We start from the raw sequence: 22,360 nt of genomic DNA, 5'->3' as shown, positions 1-22,360 counted from the left end.
GTCTGCTTGTTAAACAGTTCATTAACTGTATTCTCCATTGTATATCTTGATACGGCGGAAACACAAGAGATGAGTAATGAGGAGTCATGAAGTTCCAGTGTAAAACTCTTTTTGTACGATGAAACTGCTTTCTTCAGTTCATTACCCCTCTGTCTCCCTCTCTCGCTCCATCTTTTTTCCTTTTCTTGTCTACATTTCTGAGAGTAACATCTATAAAACATTTGTCAGCATTACCACAACAAAGCAGTTCAGCCACACGCTTACAGTACATGCAAGCACACACAGCCCTGACCACACACAGAAATAACAAAAAAAATGAATCTTATACCCACACGCTGACATCCGTTGTTATTCTACTATGATCAAATATGCACATACTTCACAGAGTCTATAGAGAAACCCATCCATAATCTTTCTCCCTCTCCACCGCACACACACACACACTCATAAAAGTTAATGCGTCAACGCTTGCCGCAGTCAGTGAGTTAATTCATTGGTCCCCGTAGACTCTTACTTAAGGTAAGGTTTTAAAGAGGAGAAGATTAGCTATTCATGCACACCAACACAAGTGGCTAATCTCCCCCTCTCATTTCGCTTTGATTCCTGCCTTATTCCATAATTCATTGGCGCTCTTCCGTTCCTGCCGCCCCCCTCTGGGCCAGGTTTCTATGAATAGATGATCAGGACGTTGGAATCAAAAATCTGATGAAGAGTCACAAAGCACACGAGGCTTCTGGGGCGAAGGAGCGTCGCCGTGCCATCGGGGCACTTTTTACTGTCGCCGTTGGGTTTGGCCTTAAAAGTTTCACGAGTTTTTGTTTTTCGGAAGGGTTGCCAGATTTTAAAGTCTCAAACCAATTATTGGGGCATATTATCCTTCCTTTAAAAGAAGAAGACTTCTAATAAGACAAAAAGCACACATTTAAGAAGCATCCGGTAGCACTTTTTGGTCTAAAAACAAACAAATCAGTTCTAATATGGGATAATTGATGCTTTAAAAAAATAACGTTTTACTTTTGTCTAAAGTGCCCTGCAGGGTCATAGCTGCTCGAAAATACTTGTTCTCGTGTTAGAGGACGACTGTGACCTCAACATATCACAGTTCAGCCTCCACAAACCTTGGATTTTAATTCAAGCTGGTTTGTACAACAGGGATTGAAGTACAAAACAATTTGTGCAATATGGTGAAGGTCTGGTTGGCCATGTTTCGTGGGAGCCTGAACTACATCTTGAACACATTAGATTGGTGTGACCTGTTTTTGTCCCGCTGGGATAAAACACAAAATCAACCACCTTGTGTGTGTGTGTGTGTGTGTGTGTGTGTGTGTGTGTGCGTGTGTGTGTGTGTTAGTATGTTTGGCCTGTGGGGTTCTGAGAGTCTTGTTAATGCAGTACAAGCAGTGATCGATTCACCGCCTGCTCCCTACACAGGGCACACTATTCCCCCGACTCCTATTACATACACACTTATTTCACTCATCTGCCTCCTACCTAGCAGGCAGAAAGAAAGAAAGAAAGAAAGCTAAAAATTAACATTCATCTTTTTGTGTTTGTGTGTTACCTGCTGGACATTGATCCAGTATCCAATGATTTTGTCTACAGCGCTCGGCTCTTTCTGTGTCCATTGTAAGATGTAGGAATAATTGTTCTTCAGGGTGCGTATGGGGTTTGGTGTGTCGTAGTAAAATTCAGCGACATAAGGCTGAGCTAAACAAAGCAAAAAAAAGAGCAATTAGAATTAGTCAAATACTACAAGAATAAATTAAAGTATCCAATACAGAAAGCATTGAATGAAACTTTCACTGCCAAAATGTACAAGCATTTCATTTAATACAAATTCACAATTATTTGATGGAACAGTTAGGTGTGGATTTGTGTAATATATTTTTATTTTCAATGTCTCTCAATTTTATATCGTTGCTGAAACCTCAGATGTCCAAATTCGCGTTATTTCAGGAAATGGAAAAAACATTTTAATTGATCAAATACTTTTAAATACTTTTTTATTGGTTAGATATTTACAAAACCCAGAGACATGCATAAACGAATAATAATGAATATTAAGGTTTCAGAAGGACAGTAGCGAAATTTACTGTAAGTTAATAAATTTAAGATTCGTGTAATTTTATATACGGCAAATGTAAAGTAAATACACATTTTACACCAGGTCTACAATTCCCGACTCAAATTCTGTATGCCTACTTTACACAATTGAATAAATGTATGCATTGGTGCAGCTGTTTACCCAATCTGGCAACACTGATGGGATCTTCTTTAAACAGTTTAGAACATTTTCAGAAGCTTTCTGTTATTTTCACTTAAAAGTAATTTAATCATTTTTGTAGAGGTATCTTAATATATCATCAATATAACAATCAGAGAAATAAAAATGTAGCACGTTACAATAAGATCAGCGGTGGTTAACATGAGTTATTGCATTAGCTAACATGTCCTAAAGCTAACAGATGACATTACCACCTATCAGCTGTCATGGGCTGGCAAAGCTAAAGATAAGACCCTACAGAGCAAGAAGAAAATAAATATTGTGATAAAATTGTGATGTTAACGCTATTCTATTTCCTAGAAATAATAGTAAAATTCTTTCTGAAAATGCAATTAAAACTAGTCTGATGGTAGCAGGTTGTAAGTGGTTTCAAGATGGTCCAAGTTCATCGTAGCTGGTTTTGGTCCTTCATCAGTTTAAATACCAGCAAGTAGGGTGTACGTTGGCTTGATAGAAGGTTTTGCTAAATCTGGATGGTCTTAAAGAGGTCGACCAAGCTCCTTAGGAGAGTATGATCTGTTTTCTCACGCAGGGATGAAATTCAGAACCAACTTGTCCATATAGACAACAAAAACAAAGTTTCATGACACATCAAACTTTGACAAAGTTTTATAACTCTCCAACATCAAAACCAGTACACTAGAGGCTGCAAGAAAGAACGATTATGAATTCTCCCATATAAAAGTCATCTATTTTTCAGTTTAATGTTCCTCTACATGGTATAGATGCTTGTGGAGACCTTCTTCCCCTACGGCTTTCACGTAATGTTTGCAGACTCACCAGATACATTAAAGGTGCAGGTAGAAGTACCCGCTCCATTGCTCACTCTACATTCGTATGTGCCGTTATTAGTGGGGTCGAGTTTAAAGCGGAGCTGAGGGACGCTCTGGGGGTCCGCCGGCAGGGTTCGTACGGCTACGCCGTTTGTGTACCACCGGACGCTGGCTATTCGGTTGGGATTGGACTTCAGAACCACACAGCGCAGATTGACGGTCTGGAAAGTCGGAGATCGGACATCCAGCAAGACTGGATCCACAACAGGAGGATCTGTGATGGAGAGAGAAAAGAACGAGACATTGATGTTCATCTGTCATTGCCATTGAGATTGATAATATCGAGAGAGATACTATGTGTAGCTTTAAATGATTGAATACGTAAAGTAAAGTAACCTTAAAATGAAATAAATAAACCTTTAAAAAAACATGATGAAAAATAAAATGTATGAAATAGAAAGAAACCCACCCCAAGAATATTGTACAAAAATTATGTACAAATATGAGTGTATTTCATACGTAATATATATCATATAATATATGTTATATGTTAAGAAATAAATGCATTTGAATAAATAAATAAAAGTTGACGTAGTGCTATAGTAAAAAAACGAAATCTAATGTGGCCATCGATGGAGACATCTTGATCCATTGTTTTACACTTGCATGCACTGGCTTCCCACCCTTTTTCTTCCGCATGTTCATGAACAACTTTTATTTTGAAGTCATTTATTACAAATAGTAATGGTTTAGGCGTCTGTCCTTTCATTTTGGCAAGCAACACGGCACTAAGTAACCCATTACAACGTGAAGACTTTCAGCGATGGTAAAACGCTCCTGCTGCTTCAGAGAAAGATGCTCCAATAACATTTTTTCCCTTCACTAACAGGCCAAAAATCAATTTAAGGAAAAGAACAGTAATTGAACTCCCCATTCATGAGATTTTACTGGAAACGAAGCACCACATAACCCGCCCTAAACCACTTACAACACATGCATGAATCCATCGCACATGTCCACGACGCTCACATGACAAATGACAAGCTCCTGGCTGAATCTATAAGACGGGTCTACACCGTCTCAGCTAATTGCACAGAATCAATCTATATAGTGCGCTGGAGCTGGAGACTCATTTCATTCTACTGTGGTCTGCTTAGACACCCAACATGAATGAAATGACATGATAGCAAATTACATCACATGACGTCAGGCAGACGGTGTGATCAACAATATGCAGTACCTCAAACTGTTATGTAAAAGAATGTAATGAAACGTATCAACTGATTCAATCTCTTGTTTAAATGCCAAAAAATACAGAAAATATTAAACCGTATATAGCAGTTACGTGTCCAGCCAAACCACACGGTAAATTACGTGTTAATCTCAAATATATATGCACATGTATACGTACTGACGAAACAAAGACAGATAATTAAGATAATTTTTTTATCTTAATATATTTATTTATTTATATGTGTATTTTATAATAAATGTATAAATAAGCATTGCACCACAAGAATACAGTACAGAAAGTATATACAAATATACTGTAAGTGCATTTCATATGTTAAAACGTCATCTTAAGCAATAAATGCTTTTGAATAAAAATGCATTTTAATAAATGAGAACATTGTACCTCAAGCTGTGACATAACAAGAATGTAATAAAACCTATACATGTTTATTATGTTGTTTAAATGTTTTAGGATCTGAACTTCAGAAAAAATAAACCATCCTTTTCCCAGAGATGTTACGTGTCCCGCCAAACCACACAGTAAACTACGTGCACATCTAAAACACGCACGTGTAAACAAAAGACTTCTAATGAAACAAAGACTGACAGGGAAAAAAGGGAAAGAGAGACAGACAGATATAAAATAAAAGTGGAGCTGTGAAATGCATAACAAAAGGTGTTGTGAATAATAATGTTTAGCATTATAAATTCCCCTGATGTGACACGCTGATCATCAGCTTTGCATTACAACACCGTTTGTGACAAACGTTTATCTAAAGTCAGAGACTGGGAAGAGGTGATTTCCTCTCATCTATCGCCATAATGAAGGTTTTACCAGGCTCTTTTAATTTCACAACACAACAGTTCGCATAAAAAAACCATAATCATCCATCTAACATGAAAGGACGAATTCCTAAAACCCGCAAGACTGAGCCAAACAAACACTGATCACTGAGAGAGTGAGAGTATGCAAGATAAAATACAAAATCAACAGAAATAAATGACAAGAAAAATGATTTAAGATGGAGTGTTTTATATACTGTGCTGTTCATGCACAAATGAACTGGATCAATCTGATTTGTAAAGAAATGTTTTGCTTATAACTTTTGATTTTGGAATAAAACACAACCTGCGCATGTACCCGACAGATTTCATGAAATTCAGTCATAGCCTTGCAATGCCCAGAAGTGAAACAGTTCAAAATCAAAGCAGATGTTGTCTGTCTCTGCTGACACAGAGGAACAGACCGGGGTGTTAGACACGTACCCCTGTCTGCCTCTCCTGTGAGACAGACCCAACCACCTGGCTCATAAATCAAAGGCGCCGTGGGATGCGGCAAGGCGGCGGGCTCTAAACTGCCTCCGTCCTGCAATACTCTGCATTAGTCGGGCCTTTTAAAGCGGTGGTATTGACGGCAGATAGAAATGAAGGGATTGAGGCTGTGAAGACAGAATAGATGTGTGGGAGAGAGGGTGATGGCTTGCCTGTTCATACGAGGTCTTAATGAAGCCATCACTCATGTGGTTGCGACACAGCATTCTGGGATATCTCAGGCCATAAATCCTCTCCGGGAAGTCTTAAATTTGTTCACAGTGTTACACGTGTGTACCACACACACAAGTGCACGACCAAGGAGAAGTATATCAAAGACAGGGTATCTTTAATAAATCCACAGTAACAGAAATCGCACGTGACATAAACACAATAACCGACAATGAACTCATGAAAACACAGGGCTTAAATACACAGGGAAATAGAATCAAGGGAGACAGAGACCGGTGCACGACTAATTAACAACCAAGGAAACTAATGAGGGGACAGGCAAAAAGGGAACACAGAACTTAACCAAAACATAACAGAACCGTGACAGTTCCCACCTTCCCGGAACGGCGCATCCTCACGCCAAAAAGAATGGGTCCAACTGAGGAGGGAGGGTGGGGGCTATTGACGGGGACGTGCAGCAGGAGAGGAGCAAAAATGTAGTCCAGGTACGAGTCCATGGGGGCGTGGCGGGTGGGAGGAGCCAAGGGGAAGCCTGGAGCAGGAGGAGCCTGATGGCGCATGGTGGCCCGTATTGGAGTTGCCGGAGTGAGGAGCCATGCTAGAGATGGGAGAGGCGACACCAGGGGGGCAACTGACAGGGACGGAGCCGGTGGGGGAGGAGCCCAGGGTGGAGATGAGAAGATAGAGAGCGCGGGTGACACAGAGGGTCCGGAGGGCCAAGGTGAAGCAGATGGCTCCGGCAACAGAGGTGGGGATCCAGAAGACCACGGCGGAGCCAGAGCGACGAGGATTGAGGTGGAGCCAGAGGGAATGAGGAGCCGGACAGAGCCAAAGGGGCGGAGTGAAGAGGCATAGCCGGAGGATTGGAGTCCCAATTTGGCGGATGGTAGACAAGTGACCAAGGCGGAGCCGGAGGGACGAGGGAGCCCGGTGGAGCTGGTGGGATGTCGGGCCATGGAGAAGACGAGGCACGCAGGAGCCAAGGTGTAGCCGATGGGTCGGAGGGCCGAGTTTGGAGTCCGGGACTCGGAGGAGGAGACATGGGATACTCAACCCCCGAGGTAGCTCGCAGCTGGAGATCCCCAAACTCATCCGACCCAATGGTGTTGGCGTACTGAGAGTGAGCTGAGGTGCCTTCAGATGCCAGCGGTCCCTAGGCAAATGGACTGGCTGGCAGCAGAGGCGGCAGGCAGCGGTACGGGCTACCTGCTCCAGGTAGAGAAGCTGGACGGAGGGTAAATCCAGGAAAACAAAAAGCAAACCAAATGGAAGAAAAAACGCAGCAAAAATAAATCTACTCGTTTGAGGGTCAGTTATTCTGTCATGTGTGTTATTCTGTCACACACGCAAGTGCACGACGAAGGAGAAGTGTAAAACAACAAAAGAGTCATTTTTAATAAATCCGCAGGAACAGAAATAACACGTGATATAAACACAATAACCGACAACTAACTCATGAAAACACAGGGCTTGAATACACAGGGAAATAGAATCAAGGGAGACAGAAACAGGTGCGGGACTAATTAACAACCAAGGAAACTAATGAGAGGACAGGCAAACCGGAACACAGAACTTAACCAAAACAAAACATAAGGGAACCGTTACAGCGTGTTGTATATATTATATTCAAATCAACCACTGTACATCAAGGGTAATGTTTGGCAAGTGTTAAAACTGTACTCAATGCATGCTTTATTTTATCTATGCATTTTCTGTATATTACACTAAAACCCATATTCCCTGATGCACTGTGTTTTTCCTTTTTGCCAAATAATCTTAATCATTAAATAGTTTACTCAAACATTTGGGGTCATTACAAGGAATGTTGTGCAAATATTGCCTCAGGGTATCACTTTTGGCCCTCGTTGTACAGATATCATAATACTTTGATATTGACGCATTTGTGTCAGAGGCCACACAAGCGAAATAGCACGTGTGATGTAAATGAATACTTTTCTCTGATTCTATGAGCTCAGTAGATGATGGCTGCACCGTGAATTACAGATTGAATCAAAAAGGTGTCGTCGTCATTTATCATAATTCATCACAGGGTGTTAGAATCAGGGAGCAATGACATGCTCCGCTCGCTTGAGACAAACTCATTTACCTAATGCTACACAACCTGCCAGATGGAAAGAGACAAACTGAGACAACCTCTGTCAAACACAATCTGATAACCAAACAGCTTCTGATCGATAAAAAGAACACAAGAAATAACCAGCACCTGTACCAACACAAATCACCAATAAAAAGTAATGAGTTTTACTCCCGAAAAATCTCACGGATTAAATACCACAAATACCTAATGATACTGCGTCAGGATGGCATTGTTAATAATGAGATTTTATACAAATTAGCTGTCACAACAATTTTACCCTGCCTACACTGTGACCGTGGCAAAAATCACAGTGGTGATATTACTGTGATATCATCATATCTTTTTCCAGTCAAATTCATCTTTAATTTGGTTTATTTTGTGATTTATCATCATTTTGCCAATCGCATTCAAAATACGTTGTGTAGGGAGGCAGAGGAAGAGTTTGTAACCATTGCGAGTCTGAAGGCAAAATTTTAAATGGGTGCCGAATTATTTATGATATTACGATATGCATAGAATTAACACAATATAATATAATAATGTAATATAATATATAATAATTGTCAATACAGGTATACAGTGACACCACAAAACTAATGTTTTCTACTAAAGTTTTCTACTAACTAGTTAAATAGTTGACTCGAACTAACAATGAACGATACTTCTGCATCCTAATCCGTCTTAAAGCCTCATCATTCTGCCTCTCTGTCACCATCTCTGTTTAAAACATAAAATTGCTGGTTACACTATCATGGAGCTTGAATAATATACTGATATTTCAATGCGAAATTGTTATAAATCGTTGTTAAATGCAAATTGGGGAAAGGTAAGGAGACCATTTGTGCTTGGTCAATATTTATTTGGTTTAATTTTACATTTTCTAATACATAATGTATGTCAAATCCAAAGCTGTATCCTTTAAAATGAGTTAATGCACAATGACCTGACATTTATGAGCATTTGTAATGCTATTATCGAACACTAACATGGCATAATAAAGGTTCTAAAAATACTTTTTCAATTGTTTGTGTCAGCCAAATGATAAAAAATTCTGACCTCATTTTAAACTTTTTCCAATCATAAATGACACACGTCACCTGTAAACGGTGATCTGTGAGCTTCGAACCACCAGCCACCCAGAGACCAGCTTTAAGTGTTTGTCTGCTACTCCACACCACAACAACATGAGATCTTGATCACCAGCCAGACAATCCTACTCACCGGTGAATGAACTTCAGCATCGGCCAGTAATCACATGGTGCATATCGAAGAAACACAATAAACACACAGGTTCCATTATGAGAGCGTAGAGCGTTCGCTCCACTAATGGCTGGTGTGAAGAGGGCTGATGAGCATTGAGTGCTTTGGGGTCATCTGCCTGTCTTTTGTGCGGCTTGCGCTGCAACGCTACTAATGAATTCAAGGCTTTTTAGTTTGGCACTTACAAACGCACTCTACGCAGTCATCATAATGCATTATGAAAACTCTGAACGCATTAACACACTCGTCGGCCCCGAAAGGCCTCTTCTAAAGATAGCGGGATCAAACTCATTGATAACGCTCCATTGGGTCTTAATGGAAAACGTGTATCCCTTTGTAGCGATTTGGCCATTTTGGTTGTTTTCTCTGGGAATCTAATCTTGCTCGCCGGTTTGCATTTTATAGTCGAGATTAGATTCCCATTAGAACGTGCAGCACCAAATCTAATCTAATCACGCCATCGATTGCCATAGACTGTCCTTACTCTAGGATGTTTTCAAAGGTCCGTTGACTAAGTTGACAACAGTCCTTTGATAGAAGGGGTGCCACGAATGATTTGCGAACTTACATTCCACATTGAGTTGCACCTGCGCTTGTCTACGTTTGATGTTGAGGCCGTTGTAAGGTGCGGTTTGGCATCGGTACGCTCCCATCATGTCCCGCGACACGTTGATCAGACGTAAGCGTCCGTCTCGCGACTCCACCATCCAATCGCCCGATGGCATGGGTAGGTCCTTGTTGGCACGAGACCACAGAACGGGTGGTCGGGGCTTGCCATCGACCAAACACACAAGCTCTGCGGCACCGCCCTCACTGGCATTAACCACACCCCCTCCGACTGGCACGGTCAAAACGGGAGGAACGACTGGAGAAGAGATAAAAAGGGAGAGGTATACGTGAGAGGGGAATAAAGTGATTGGGAACGTGCACAAATGATAAATTATATTGAACAATAACAATTATGTAGAAGAACAATCAATGGACAACAAATAAATGGAAGAAAAGATGGAGATTGTAAAAAGCTTTATAGAGAAGTATCAGATCACTTTTTACTCGCTGTCCTGATAGTTTATTTTCTTGGCTTGGAAAAACAATATACTGATATTGTGTTCACCCTTTTAATATTCTTCCGAGACCCTAAATTTCGGTTTCTGCAGGAGGTCATATGCTACATGAACTAAATTGTTCCCATAAAATACTTTTCAAAGATAAAATACACTATCAATAATGCAGTTCTAACAAACAGATTTGGTGGAATTATTATCACTTTTAATTTATTTGCCGACTGTTTTAGATTCTTTCAACAATACCACTAATATTTTACTCTTGGTGAAGTACATTGATCGCATCAAACTGAATAAATGCGAGAACTTAATAGCAACAAACTAATTTACAAACACTAAAGTTTGAGACAGAAACCGACGACAATAGTTGTAACTTTCATTATAATAATTGGTATGTGCCTTCTGCCAGATTCTAAGACTCAACATAAGTCACAAATAAGATATTTCAATAATAGATTTCAACATATCGAAACTGTTCCATGCCTTTTCTCATGCCTAGAAAATACATAAAAAACAAGAAATAATAACTAAAAAATATAGACAAATATAATAAGAGGTGAATCATGCTGGGCACCGCAGTCAGACTCAGTGAGTAAATGCATGAAACTTCGAGAAATTAAGAAAAGAGGAACTCGGCTTCATGCTGAGATGAGAGAGAGAAGATCACAGAGGTCTAAAATGTGTAAGGGCGTTTTCCCAGATTGTTAGAGTTTACCACCATTAACCCAACAAAAAAACATTTCAACATTATCTGTCTTATTATACACCCCTCACAGATCAGACGTCTCTCAGCAAACATCTCACGGTTCAAGATAGCTGTACAGTATCACATTTTCCTTAACAGCAAACAACATAATCACATGGATAACTAAACATCAAGACGTAATGCTCTTTGGCAAGAGAATCTTTAAGCATTAAAATCTCTCTCTCACCACTGCTTTGCGTGATGTTGACATCGACACGCAGTTCAGGCACTATGCTCCCCGGGAAGTTCGCTACGCAGCTGTAGGTGGCTTGATCTCTGAACTTCATGTCCACGATTTCCAGGCTGCTGGTACCGGGAGGCATGTCTGGGTCGCTGCGCAGCACAATGAGCGTGTCGGTGGGGAAGATGGGAGCTCCGTTCTTGTACCAGGTGTAGTTCACCTTATCCTGGGGCTGCGCGTCAACGTGACAGGAAAGTTTGAGGTCTCGACCCATCTGTATGCTCTCGCTGTCTTTGTTGGAGTCTGGTGTGATCTGGAATGTTAAGTTCTTCATGCCTGAATGGTGTAAGGGAAAAGATGACATGAGGATCAGGGTGAAAGAAAGGTGAACATTTGGGACCTTTTTAGAAACAAGAACTTTTTAAAAACTGTTTTTTGGCAGAAAAAACTACATCAGAGCTGAAGATGTTTAGAGCATCCACCGTATAACCCTCAGACTGTTGTTATATGTCAGTGTTGACACACAATTCACAAATCGTGCGTGTTTACATGTTTTAAAATGTTCCGTAGGGATGTGCACTACGACAAATGTAACAATCGTTAAACAAAAAGAGTAGTGTAGTCGACTAGTCTAAAACTAGGAATGGGCCAGAAGGTGGTCCAAAAGGGCACATTGTGACTCGATTTTGGCTTATTGGCTTATCGATTTTGGTTTTTATTTGTATTAATTATAAAGGTCGACTTCGACTATCAGTCGACCATTCGACTATCAGCAAGACGTGACCATTCTGATTCGACGATGTAAATCCTTAGTCAGGGGTCACCCCTAGAATCTAGAAGCTGTGCGTTCTCATCTCAGTTTTATTGTGTGTTAAGATGCATTAACCACATTTACAGCTCATTCTGCCATCAAATAATGTCAATCCGTCTTTCATGCATTTTAAATTATTGTTAACAAGACTGTATACCTTTAGATCAGGGCTAGTCAACTGTTGTCCGGCGGGCCACTTGCAGCCCGCCAATCATCTTTACCTGGCCGCCTTCGCATTTCAAATAAGTGGAGAGACTCTTAAGAGTGGTGTGCTTTAAGAAATGCACGCCCTGAGACGCCAAAAAATGCTGCTACATTCAATACAAAAGTAATATTCATAACAATACCGACGTCTTATAAAGCGATTTGATCGGTCTGTCCAGAAAACGTATCTTATTTGAAACGTTATAATCTGCAATCCAGAGCCACAGGAGTCGGTTTGCGCACGCGATTCCAAAATGCGTCTTGTGCCCTTGAAAGTTACTGCAGGAAGGTGAACGGTTGTCTCAGATAAAGAAAACTGTGTCGTTTTTATTGCAGCATTCATTACCGATGTATGATTTAAATGGCTAAATTTACGAAAACAGCTGTTCCCTTTCTGTCGGTCTTATCCGGGTATAAAAGGGGAGCCGGTGTGCTCATTCATTCACCCTTTGTTCTTCGGAGCCTTCCCATCTGATGACATTCTTTGAATTGCCGAATTCTACGACGCGGTGCAGCGGAGATTCCCCTTATTAGTTATTACATATAGCTCTAACCGGATCTAGTGCCCCACACGTAGTAACCCCCCACTAGGGTGGTTCCGTCTGAGATGTCGTCATGAGATGGTTCCCCGCGTGGCAACCCATGACCTCCCCCAAGGTGGACATCCACCTTGCGGCATTCCGCGCATACCTCCCATGAGTTCTCCCCTATTTGGTGAGACCATGTTGGTGTCTCCACTGTATTCCCCCCTATGGTGGGAAGTGGTCTCCGTAGCGCACGTCCACATTGAGGGAACAGCGCTTACCCAGTAGCCCTACGGTACCGGACGGCTTCTCGTTTAGATTACAAGGCCTCCGTCTGTGGTGGCCGAGGGCAGGGGCTACTCATCTTTGCCAAAAGCTCTGGGAGCCCCTGCCTGCCCACTGGAAGGTTACAAATTTCGCGATAGCGCTCACGTGTGGCTCGCCCAGGCCGGTCAACGTCGCTTCGCTAGAGATTGTGACGCGGCTTAGTGCTGTAGCGTTTTCAATAGGAACCCCATCTGTCGGTTCGACACAACTTCGAGAGACTGACAGAAAGGGAACGTCTCGGTTACGTATGTAACCTCTGTTCCCTGATGGAGGGAACGAGACATTGTGTCCCTCATGCCACAACACTAGCCGTCCGCTGCAGCGATCGTGAGATGCTCTCAGGCTCCTCAGCACAAAAGGTGAATGAATGAGCACACCGGCTCCCCTTTATACCCAGATATCCGGGGGCGGAGACCGGCATGCAAATTTCATTCGCCAATATCATTGGCCTTTTCAAAGTAGTCAGAAGATGATAGGTTCTCAGGGGCGAACCCCATCTGTCGGTTCGACACAACGTCTCGTTCCCTCCATCAGGGAACAGAGGTTACATACGTAACCGAGACGTTCATCTCCCTCCAGAACTCGTACTACAAAGGAAGTGCCCTTCACAAGGGGCAGGGATTACTTTTGTGCTTAAAATATTAGCAAAATATTGATTTGAGTTTTATAACTTCAACCAAATATATTCATAAATATCTTCTCGAAAAAACATTGCCACCCACATCTTGAATGGACTGGGGGTGAGTAAATTAACAGAAATTCTATCCTTGGGAAAACGTATGCATCAAGGATTTTAAAATACAATTAAAAAGACAATATCCATTTGAATTAAATATCATAAAAAGGCACATGCTAAATCTGTCTGCATGTTATAATATATGATCTAAAAGTAACAGGAACAAAATGTAATAAATAACAGAAATACTAAATTACAGAAGAAATTAGGATATGGTAAGAAAAACTGGCCCGCATCCCATTTATACATTTAGAATCTGGCCCTCAAGGAAAAGGAGTTGAAGACCCCTGCTTTAGATCATTCTCGACTTTTTTCGTTTTATGTCTGCATTCCGCGCTTCGGCCCGCATGGCTCCAGTGAAATTATCATTCTGGCACTTTGATATGAGATAGTTTGTGTAAAACCTACCCGCTTCCCTCCTTCGATCCCCCTACAACTCATCTTTCAAGTGGTCATTTCTGAGCGTGCTGCAATTGGCACAAAGGAAACATGTGCTGGATCTGACCTAAAATTTTAACATTTCGTCCCAGATACACTTTTAATAATTATTCTATCAAACATATTGTTTAAGTATGTAATCTAAACGTTTTAAAACAAAACATTAAAAAAAAAATTGAAATGATATAATTTTGTCTAATTTATTTGTAAAATCGACTGTTGTTTTGCAGTGAATAGTAGGAGTCTAAACGACTAGTCGATTAGTCCCGCGCATCCCTAATATTTGGCGCCCTGCGTTCCGAAAGACGGCTACCTGCGCGGCTGGCTGCGTTAGACATAATGCGAGCTCATTATCGTCAACAGAGACGGATCCAACGCTCTTCCAAATAAGACGCTTCTTATTACCTCCATTCCTCTCAAATTAATTGGAGTAAATAAAAATGATTAAAGAGGCTAAGAATAGCTCCTGGGCGCTTTGGCAGCCGTGCTCCAACCAACCTCTCGGCTTCAAGAATTTCTCATGATCATAACCTGCCAAGGGTGTTAATTACAGTTCAACCGCCACCTCACGCCACATAAACACACGCACCCACGCACATGGATGAAGACATTTGCTTTGACAGTTTATCTGTCGAATGTGAGATGGCGAGTCATTTAAATACATGTCAATCAATCCATATACATATATACTGTAAATACATATCTATATATATATATATATATATGTGGATTAATCATGTGTGTATATATCGATATATGTATAGATATAGATGCCTCATTATTCCATACCCCACTATATGTACCCATTTGTGACCAGTCTTAACAAGCACATGTATATTTGTAGCCAACAATACATTATTAGGTCAAAATTATCGATTTTTGAATGCCAAAAATCATTAAGAAATTAAGTAAAGATCACGTTTCATGAAGATATTTTGTAAATTTCCTACCATAAATATATCAAAACTTTCTTTCTGTGAGTGGATGCAGCAAAATTGGTAACACAGATGCCCTGAAAAACACCTAAACTATAGATTGTGAAACTTTATTTAAAATTGACATTTAAAAAATACCACGTTTAAATTCTTTATTGAACTATACATTGTCTATGAACCATAAATGCAAATATTTTTTTACTTTTGAAATTCAAATGGGTAATATGATTTCGGAAGGATATTCAAGAAACATCGATTTTTGTCAAAATGTCATGGACCCACGCAAACAAGGACACTCACTTCTCACAATAAGGTTGACGGTTCTTCTTGCAGGATTTCCGACATTGTTGACAGCCGTACAATTGTAGACGCCAGCATCAGCGGTGGTCACGGACCAAAGTGTGAGGGATCCTCCTCGTAACACAGACCGCTTGGGGAGAGACCCGGGGTACCGCGACCAGCTCACCGTAGGTGTGGGGAACCCTGCTGTTACCTCACAGGACAGCGTGACGTCTTGCCCCGGGTCCACCATGTATGTCTCATTCACAGACAGCTTCAGAGCAGGGGGTGCTGGGAAAAATCGAAGAAAAGAGACACTTACGGTTAGCTGACTTTCTGTTGTTTTTTATGTCTAGATCGGTGAGTTTTGCCGTGAAAGAACAAAAAAACTGTTTTTTTATGAAGAATCCAGGTGGTCTTGCTCGGACGGTCATGAACAATTCAAAGCTAAAAGTGCCGTGACATGTCAATACCACAATTCATCGATACTACCACTTCATGAAAATCACATCTTTCCTGCTTCTGGGTAAAGACCTGACCGGGATTCTCAGCGCTACACAAAACTCAAGTCCCATGGCAAAGTCCTTAAACTATCCGATTCACTCATTTTCTGTTTTAAAGACACCAGCAAGACAAGATCTTTAGAAGCTGAGACTTTACACTTAAAGGCACAGTTCGGCTGTATTAACATTAAAGTGTAAATGTTGACAAAATATGTGTAACTTCCGTCACAACGTGATAAGATAAATAAGTTATTATATAGTACTTTTAAATAACTTGTTCTGTACGTCACGATGCAAAGTTAATAAGTCGGCCCACGTTCTGAGAGATCGGGCATAGTGCTGTATTATTGTATATAGGGACTCTTGATGTAAGTTTGCCTCTCTCACAAAATAAGAGATATTTAATAAGACAAAAATATCTTCACATGACTGAACGGATAACAATTAAAGCAGAAATACATTTCACACTCAGACTCATTATAAAACAACATTGTGTCTTAGCCTAATTTGTCTCATAATGCAGGTGATTATTGTAGTATTACTCACTGCACACACGGTTCATCTAATAAGAGTCAAGACGCACTCGCTCCAATGATTCTGTTTTCACTAAGTACACATTGTACATCCATATTGAAGGTACATCTATATATTTTGCATGATAGAAAGAGATCCGTCTCATTATAAGATTGTGTGGGAACAACACGCGCATGCATGCAAATGCAGTAAGCGATGAATCTTGTATGAACTTTCTGAACTCTGATAAAGACTTTCTAAACTTAGTTGAACCACTATTCAATATGTTTGAGGAAATATAGACGGTTGAAATGAGATCAAGTTAATATGCACTTTTTGCTATGCTACATCTCCGTGTTTTATAAAAACATTCTCGAAGTGTCTTAAACAAATAAAACAAATAAAAACCTTGAAATAAAAATAAAACTTTTTCAAAATGAAATATTATTAATTGTCAATGGTGATGTGCTGCTGAACCGTGAAAAAACTTTGAGCAATGAATAGAGTCGTAAGAAAAAAGATATAGAAAAATCTTCATATTTACTGCCAAGAAACCTCATGCAGCGTCTGCGAGCCCAATTAAAACTGATCCAGAACTGAGTCTGTTAAATAATATTCACAAAAACATCATCAAAACACTGATGTCAGTTTTGGGTGGTTTTAGTCCAAAGTGTAATGTTTTCATTAATCATTTTATTCATGTGACAAGCCTTAAATTGAGTCTAAAAAATCATCATAAACGCCTGAATTGTTCCAACGCAAAAGAGACAAACACTTCCAACACATTTATGCAGCAAAAATAATTTTAATCAGTATTTTTGACATCCTTTAAACAAGATGAATTTACCAGAGAAGCAGAATCGTAAAACACTTCCACAGGACACTGGCAGCTTGATGTTTTTCTGTTTTAAATAGACATCTAATAAAATAAAGCCGGCTTTATGATTAAAACAAGAAATAAAGAAATGCCGGTGGGGACTTGACCAAGATATATTTTTCTGAAAACAAATCTTATTATCCAAAAATGTGTCATTAAATTGGTCTTGTTTAAAGTTATGTTATGTATATAGTTTTAGTGTAAAACGCTTTAGTTAAATCCAGGGTCATGATTAAAATGCTGACCTATATTTCTCAAAATACAAGCAGAGATTTGCTCTAAAATATACTTTCCCTTCAGAGAGACAATGTGAGCTAAGTTAACTGAGACCTTAATTCAGGGGTGGGGTCCCATAAGCGGCCTAAATCCAGAATCATCCCCAAAATAGATGATTGATGTCTCAACGGGTCAATCTTACAAAATGTCTCAAGAACATGTCCAGGTCACATTCAACCCAAAATCAAGAGAAAATCTTATTTAGCTTAAAGGTCCAGTGTACGAATTTCAGCAGCATCTAGCGGTGAGGTTGCGAACTGCAACCAACGGCTCACTCCACCCCTCCCTTTTGAAGCACTACGGCGGCTGACACAGCGCTAAGATTTCGTTATGTTTTCGCGACTTTGCTGAAGGAAATAATGTATGTCAGAGCACTTTGTCCGTTAAGGTCTACTGTACAAACAAAATGGCGTAAGGTAATCCGCGGTTTACGTAGATTGAGATTTAGTTACGTACATAACGCTTCATTGTGTAAAGTCTATATACACCTCTGAAGACATAGTTTTGTATATTATATAGCATTTATGACAATAAAAATAAAAAAGATTACACACAGGACCTCAATATATATTCAATTATTTGGAGTGATTTCTGATCCAAACAGGCCTGAACTCCTTGCAGGCGAATATCTTACAGACTGAATTTACAATAACTTGTGATCGAAACATTACGTCTCTTCATAGAGACAGTACCGATGGATAAAGTCATCCTGATGGCTTTACTGTCACACGCGGCAGACGAGAGAAGATTTGGGTTTCTGTACTGCCAATAGCTCTACAAGCGCTCATCTCTCGGCCTCTCGGCACATACAATAATCTTTTTTGTTCTACAAATAAAAGAGAGATCAGAGGAACTAAAACAGAGAGAACGAGACTGATGAGGAAAGAATTCATCGCTTCAATTTCCTGGAGCGGTACGAAGGAGACATTAGAAGAACAGTCCTCTGTTGTGTCTGGATAACACCACCGTTGTGCCGCGTTACAGACTTTACTCGCCTTTTACAAACCACTGCACTTCTGTGCTTTACAAAGACATCAGAGAAAAGAATATACAGTAAATGGAGAGAAGACATTTCTATACAGTATGATCGAGTCATCAGATAAGTACGCAGCTTACGTTTTACTTATCCGAACTGTTTAATCTTTGATCAATTGTGCTTTATTATATGAAGATCATATTTAGGATTTAGTCCCTAATCTAAACCTTCTCTCACAATAAATCCATTCTCACTCCTTTCTTTAGAGTGTCACTTCAAGGATTTTCATTCACCTCTACATGTCAATCAAACCCGTCAATCACCGATGGCTGAGAAACAGAAATAACGCAACGGTATTGGGGCTATCGGAGCCGCGCTGCCGTGGCAACAGATGAAAAGTCATTAGCACTCAATACTGTTCGACGCGACAATAAAATCATTAAAGCAATTTATCCTGTCTGATTTAATAACACCCGTCTCAATTAATACCATTAAACAAATCCTATCTGCATGGCAATGAGGCTAATTCTTTTTTTGGTCGGTTAGCCATTTCATCAGAGACCATACTTTTCAACAACCATATTTATCACTATCTAAGTGTGGATGTGTCGTTAAGATGGAGCCCGCTTCTCTTAAAGGAACAGCTGACCCAACACAGTCTCAGGATTTACTTGCATTTGCTTTTATGGAACACAAAGGGACATTTTGTCATACAAGGACAAATGATGGTGACCACATCTGTCAAGCTCAAACAGACATAAAAAACACCATTAAAACTTCTGTAATATATAGTTATCTAATGTTAAATATTGGTATTGGTAAAAAAAATGCCATTTATGGTGAGTACTGTGAATATGGCATTTTTGCATTAAATGTTAAATAAGCAGTCAAATGTCCTCCTCCAAGGGGAAATGAGTGTCTGCATCTCTCTCACACACACACACATTCATTCTCATTACACCTGATGTTGTATTATCTCTGTTTATTGGTGGTAGGAGATGGCAGGTGTGTTTGGTTATAGCAAGACACCGTTTTTTTCTCTGACGGTCATTAGATCAGGTCCCCTCATCATCACCACCTCTCGCGGCAGATCCTTTATTCTATGTAAACCATAAGTCCATTATTGGACTAACAGTTATGGCTTGGAAGCCTTGATGTCTGTTTTCAGTCTTGACTAATGCTGCTGAAAATGTTGGGGTCAGCCTTAGACCCCAGGGCTTGGGACCAGTCCATCATCCAACCGTGCTATAAATGGATGGTCAAAGCACGTCTTTACTGCATTACTTTGCAAGTAAGTTTACTTAAATAAACTTTAAGAACAGTTTTGTTAATTGTCAACAATAGACAGTAAGTACTGGCCGAAAAATACTTTAGAAAGATATTAATAAAAAAAAGAGAAAAACTGGCTTAGCAATAATGTGAAATAGGTTTAAGAAACTAAAAATAAATGAAAACGAAACTACGACTAAAACTGAAATTAAAAACAAATATAGCAACATAAAAAATGTATCAAATTCTAATAAAATGACAAAAGCACAAATGAAAATGGCTAAAAATGTATCACAAGCATAAAACTGGACTGAGAAATGTGTCAGTATCCATTCAAGCAGTAAGTTTCTCCGTGTTTGTGTGTGCGAGAGAGAGAGAGAGAGAGAGAGAGAGAGAGAGAGAGAGAGAGAGAAAGAGAGAATCACCAGAGCAACAAGAAAGGAGAGATTGGACATCCAGCATCTCTATTGCCGTGGGGACGGTGCTTATGCAATTAAACCCTTGCAATTACTGCCCGCTAATGGCTGAGAGAGCCAGATACTTTAACACAGCTAACTTACGCTTAACCAACCCTTTTATTAGACCCATCCTAACACAAAGACATTGACCCCATACACCAACAGCACGTTAAGGCTACAAACCGCGTCTGGTGACTCCGGATGGCGACAAAGAAGGAGATTACGGAGATTACAAACCTCTTCAGTTAAAACACACGACTCACAGAAGCGCCAGTCGGGGATGAGCGTGTACACAAACTATAATTAACTGAGTGGATGCGGTTTAAATGTGAATTGATGGGGAAAGTGTTGACAAACAATGAGGATTCAGACGAGCAGGGTTGTTTCCTAACAGAGCTGCGCTTGTCAACATCGGGTTAGATTTCAGGATTGCAGCGTCTAATTTTCGAGCGGTACTTCCACACTCTTTGGTAAAAACTCACCAAAAACAATTGAGCAAGTACGTGAAAAATGATAATTCATAATGGTAAACTCAAACAAAGTTGACATTGTGGTGTGATTTTCAGATGGCAGATTGATGCATTAATGTCCCCACTACTCCTGACCGAAATTTTCATCTGACATTTCTAAATCTGTTGATCTGTAAATAAATGATAATGATAAATGCATAAATGTACACGCACAGAATATCACTGAACAAATAAAAACAAATGTACGTATATGATTTAACATTCATTAACACCATTTCAAATAAAAAATGAATCTATTTCAAATGTATTTCGTGAGCAACGCTCAAAAAATACAAACACGGTGTGACTTTAGAACATGAGGATTAGGAGTTGCACTTTAAGAGGTCGATTGAACTCCTAAAGCTTTAGGATAATGATACAAAAAAAAATCAATCCACCTGACGCCACCTGTTCTGTTCTCTTCTGTTCTGTGTCGTCGAAGCCATTTGGGGAAAAACCTAATCCTGTGCACCATGCCACAAAGATAGAGACAATAATCTTTCAACCTCTACCAATCACAGACAAACGAAAAGACAAAACAACAACATCCATGACCGGACACAGATAAATCAAACATATACCGAAATCTAAAATCTCCCAGTGGATAAACTACTTTGAATCAGCACGACATAAAAAGCAACTCATTAACTCCATTGTGACCAACCGGGACTGTTTTTATGCAGAAATACAAGACACGTCCAAAACCGTCATAGTCTTCCTGTGAAGCCTTAAAATGCTGTCTTGGTAGGCAGCTCACTCTGTATCTGTCTCTGTATGAACCTAAGTGCCTCTTTCCTATTTCTGAAACGTATGACAGGTCATCATATGAAAGTGTAGCAGGATTCAACCAAGAGGAAAAGACAGGAAAACTGTGCGAGAACGTGCCATGTTCAGTTTCCTCCACTGACTATAGACCGTGTCTCTGTCTCTCCTCCCAAACTTCTACAGCTCTCTCCATCTGAGCCGTACAATTATCCAATTAAAGCTTCATCTGAGCGCGAGCGAGATCATATTGAGTTATATCAGCTGTTTCCTACTGAACGATCTGTGCAGATGGTGCTGTATGTCTATATGAAAGATGAAATAAACATTCGACTGAACGTGAAATACTAATGTCTTAGAGAAAGCATGAGCAAGTTGTTCCTTTTCCCAGGCTGACTGTAAATAGTATAAGAGTAGCAACTGTTAATGTCAATTCATATATGGATAAGAAAGATCAAGGTAGTCTCTTGCACAGAAATGGTCTTTCAGAAAAAGAAAGAAAGAAATGGTTCTTAAAAAGGAACTTTGAGTAAATGGTTCTTTGAGGATCCACATTTCACGATATTTAATTCATTTATAAGTGTCCTCTTACGTCACTCCGCCCAGGGATCCACCAGGGTCCTACAGAGCTCGCCGGTCATGAACAGCGCTTACATTTTCTTGACAAACTAAAAGATGTAAAATTGAATTTGTATATATTTAGAATGACAGCTATAGAATACGCTGCACGTTGCTTGCTTACTTTGATCAAACGCTTGATGCATGCAAGTCTTCATGTGATAATAATAAGGAACGATACTTCCAACCACACCTCTAGACTTA

General features: G+C 40.0%; 1 protein-coding gene across 1 annotated transcript in view; it reads right to left on the bottom strand.

The window, feature by feature from the left end:
* The window catches only part of mdga1 (MAM domain containing glycosylphosphatidylinositol anchor 1), a gene marked incomplete at both ends in the record, with an annotated part of 131,773 nt that overhangs the window by 29,658 nt on the left and 79,755 nt on the right, over nt 1–22,360 (bottom strand). Inside the window, 5 exons of the mRNA XM_079473932.1 lie at nt 1,562–1,707; nt 3,065–3,331; nt 9,720–10,016; nt 11,148–11,477; nt 15,417–15,686. Coding sequence (XP_079330058.1) covers nt 1,562–1,707; nt 3,065–3,331; nt 9,720–10,016; nt 11,148–11,477; nt 15,417–15,686 — 1,310 coding nt within the window. The remainder of the gene's footprint in view (nt 1–1,561; nt 1,708–3,064; nt 3,332–9,719; nt 10,017–11,147; nt 11,478–15,416; nt 15,687–22,360) is intronic.

Source organism: Barbatula barbatula (genome assembly GCF_947034865.1).
Source record: "Barbatula barbatula genome assembly, chromosome: 14".
In the NCBI taxonomy this organism is placed as follows: Eukaryota; Metazoa; Chordata; class Actinopteri; order Cypriniformes; family Nemacheilidae; genus Barbatula; species Barbatula barbatula.
Note: the sequence above shows the minus strand (reverse complement) of the source record. Positions and strands in the feature narration are given on the sequence as shown.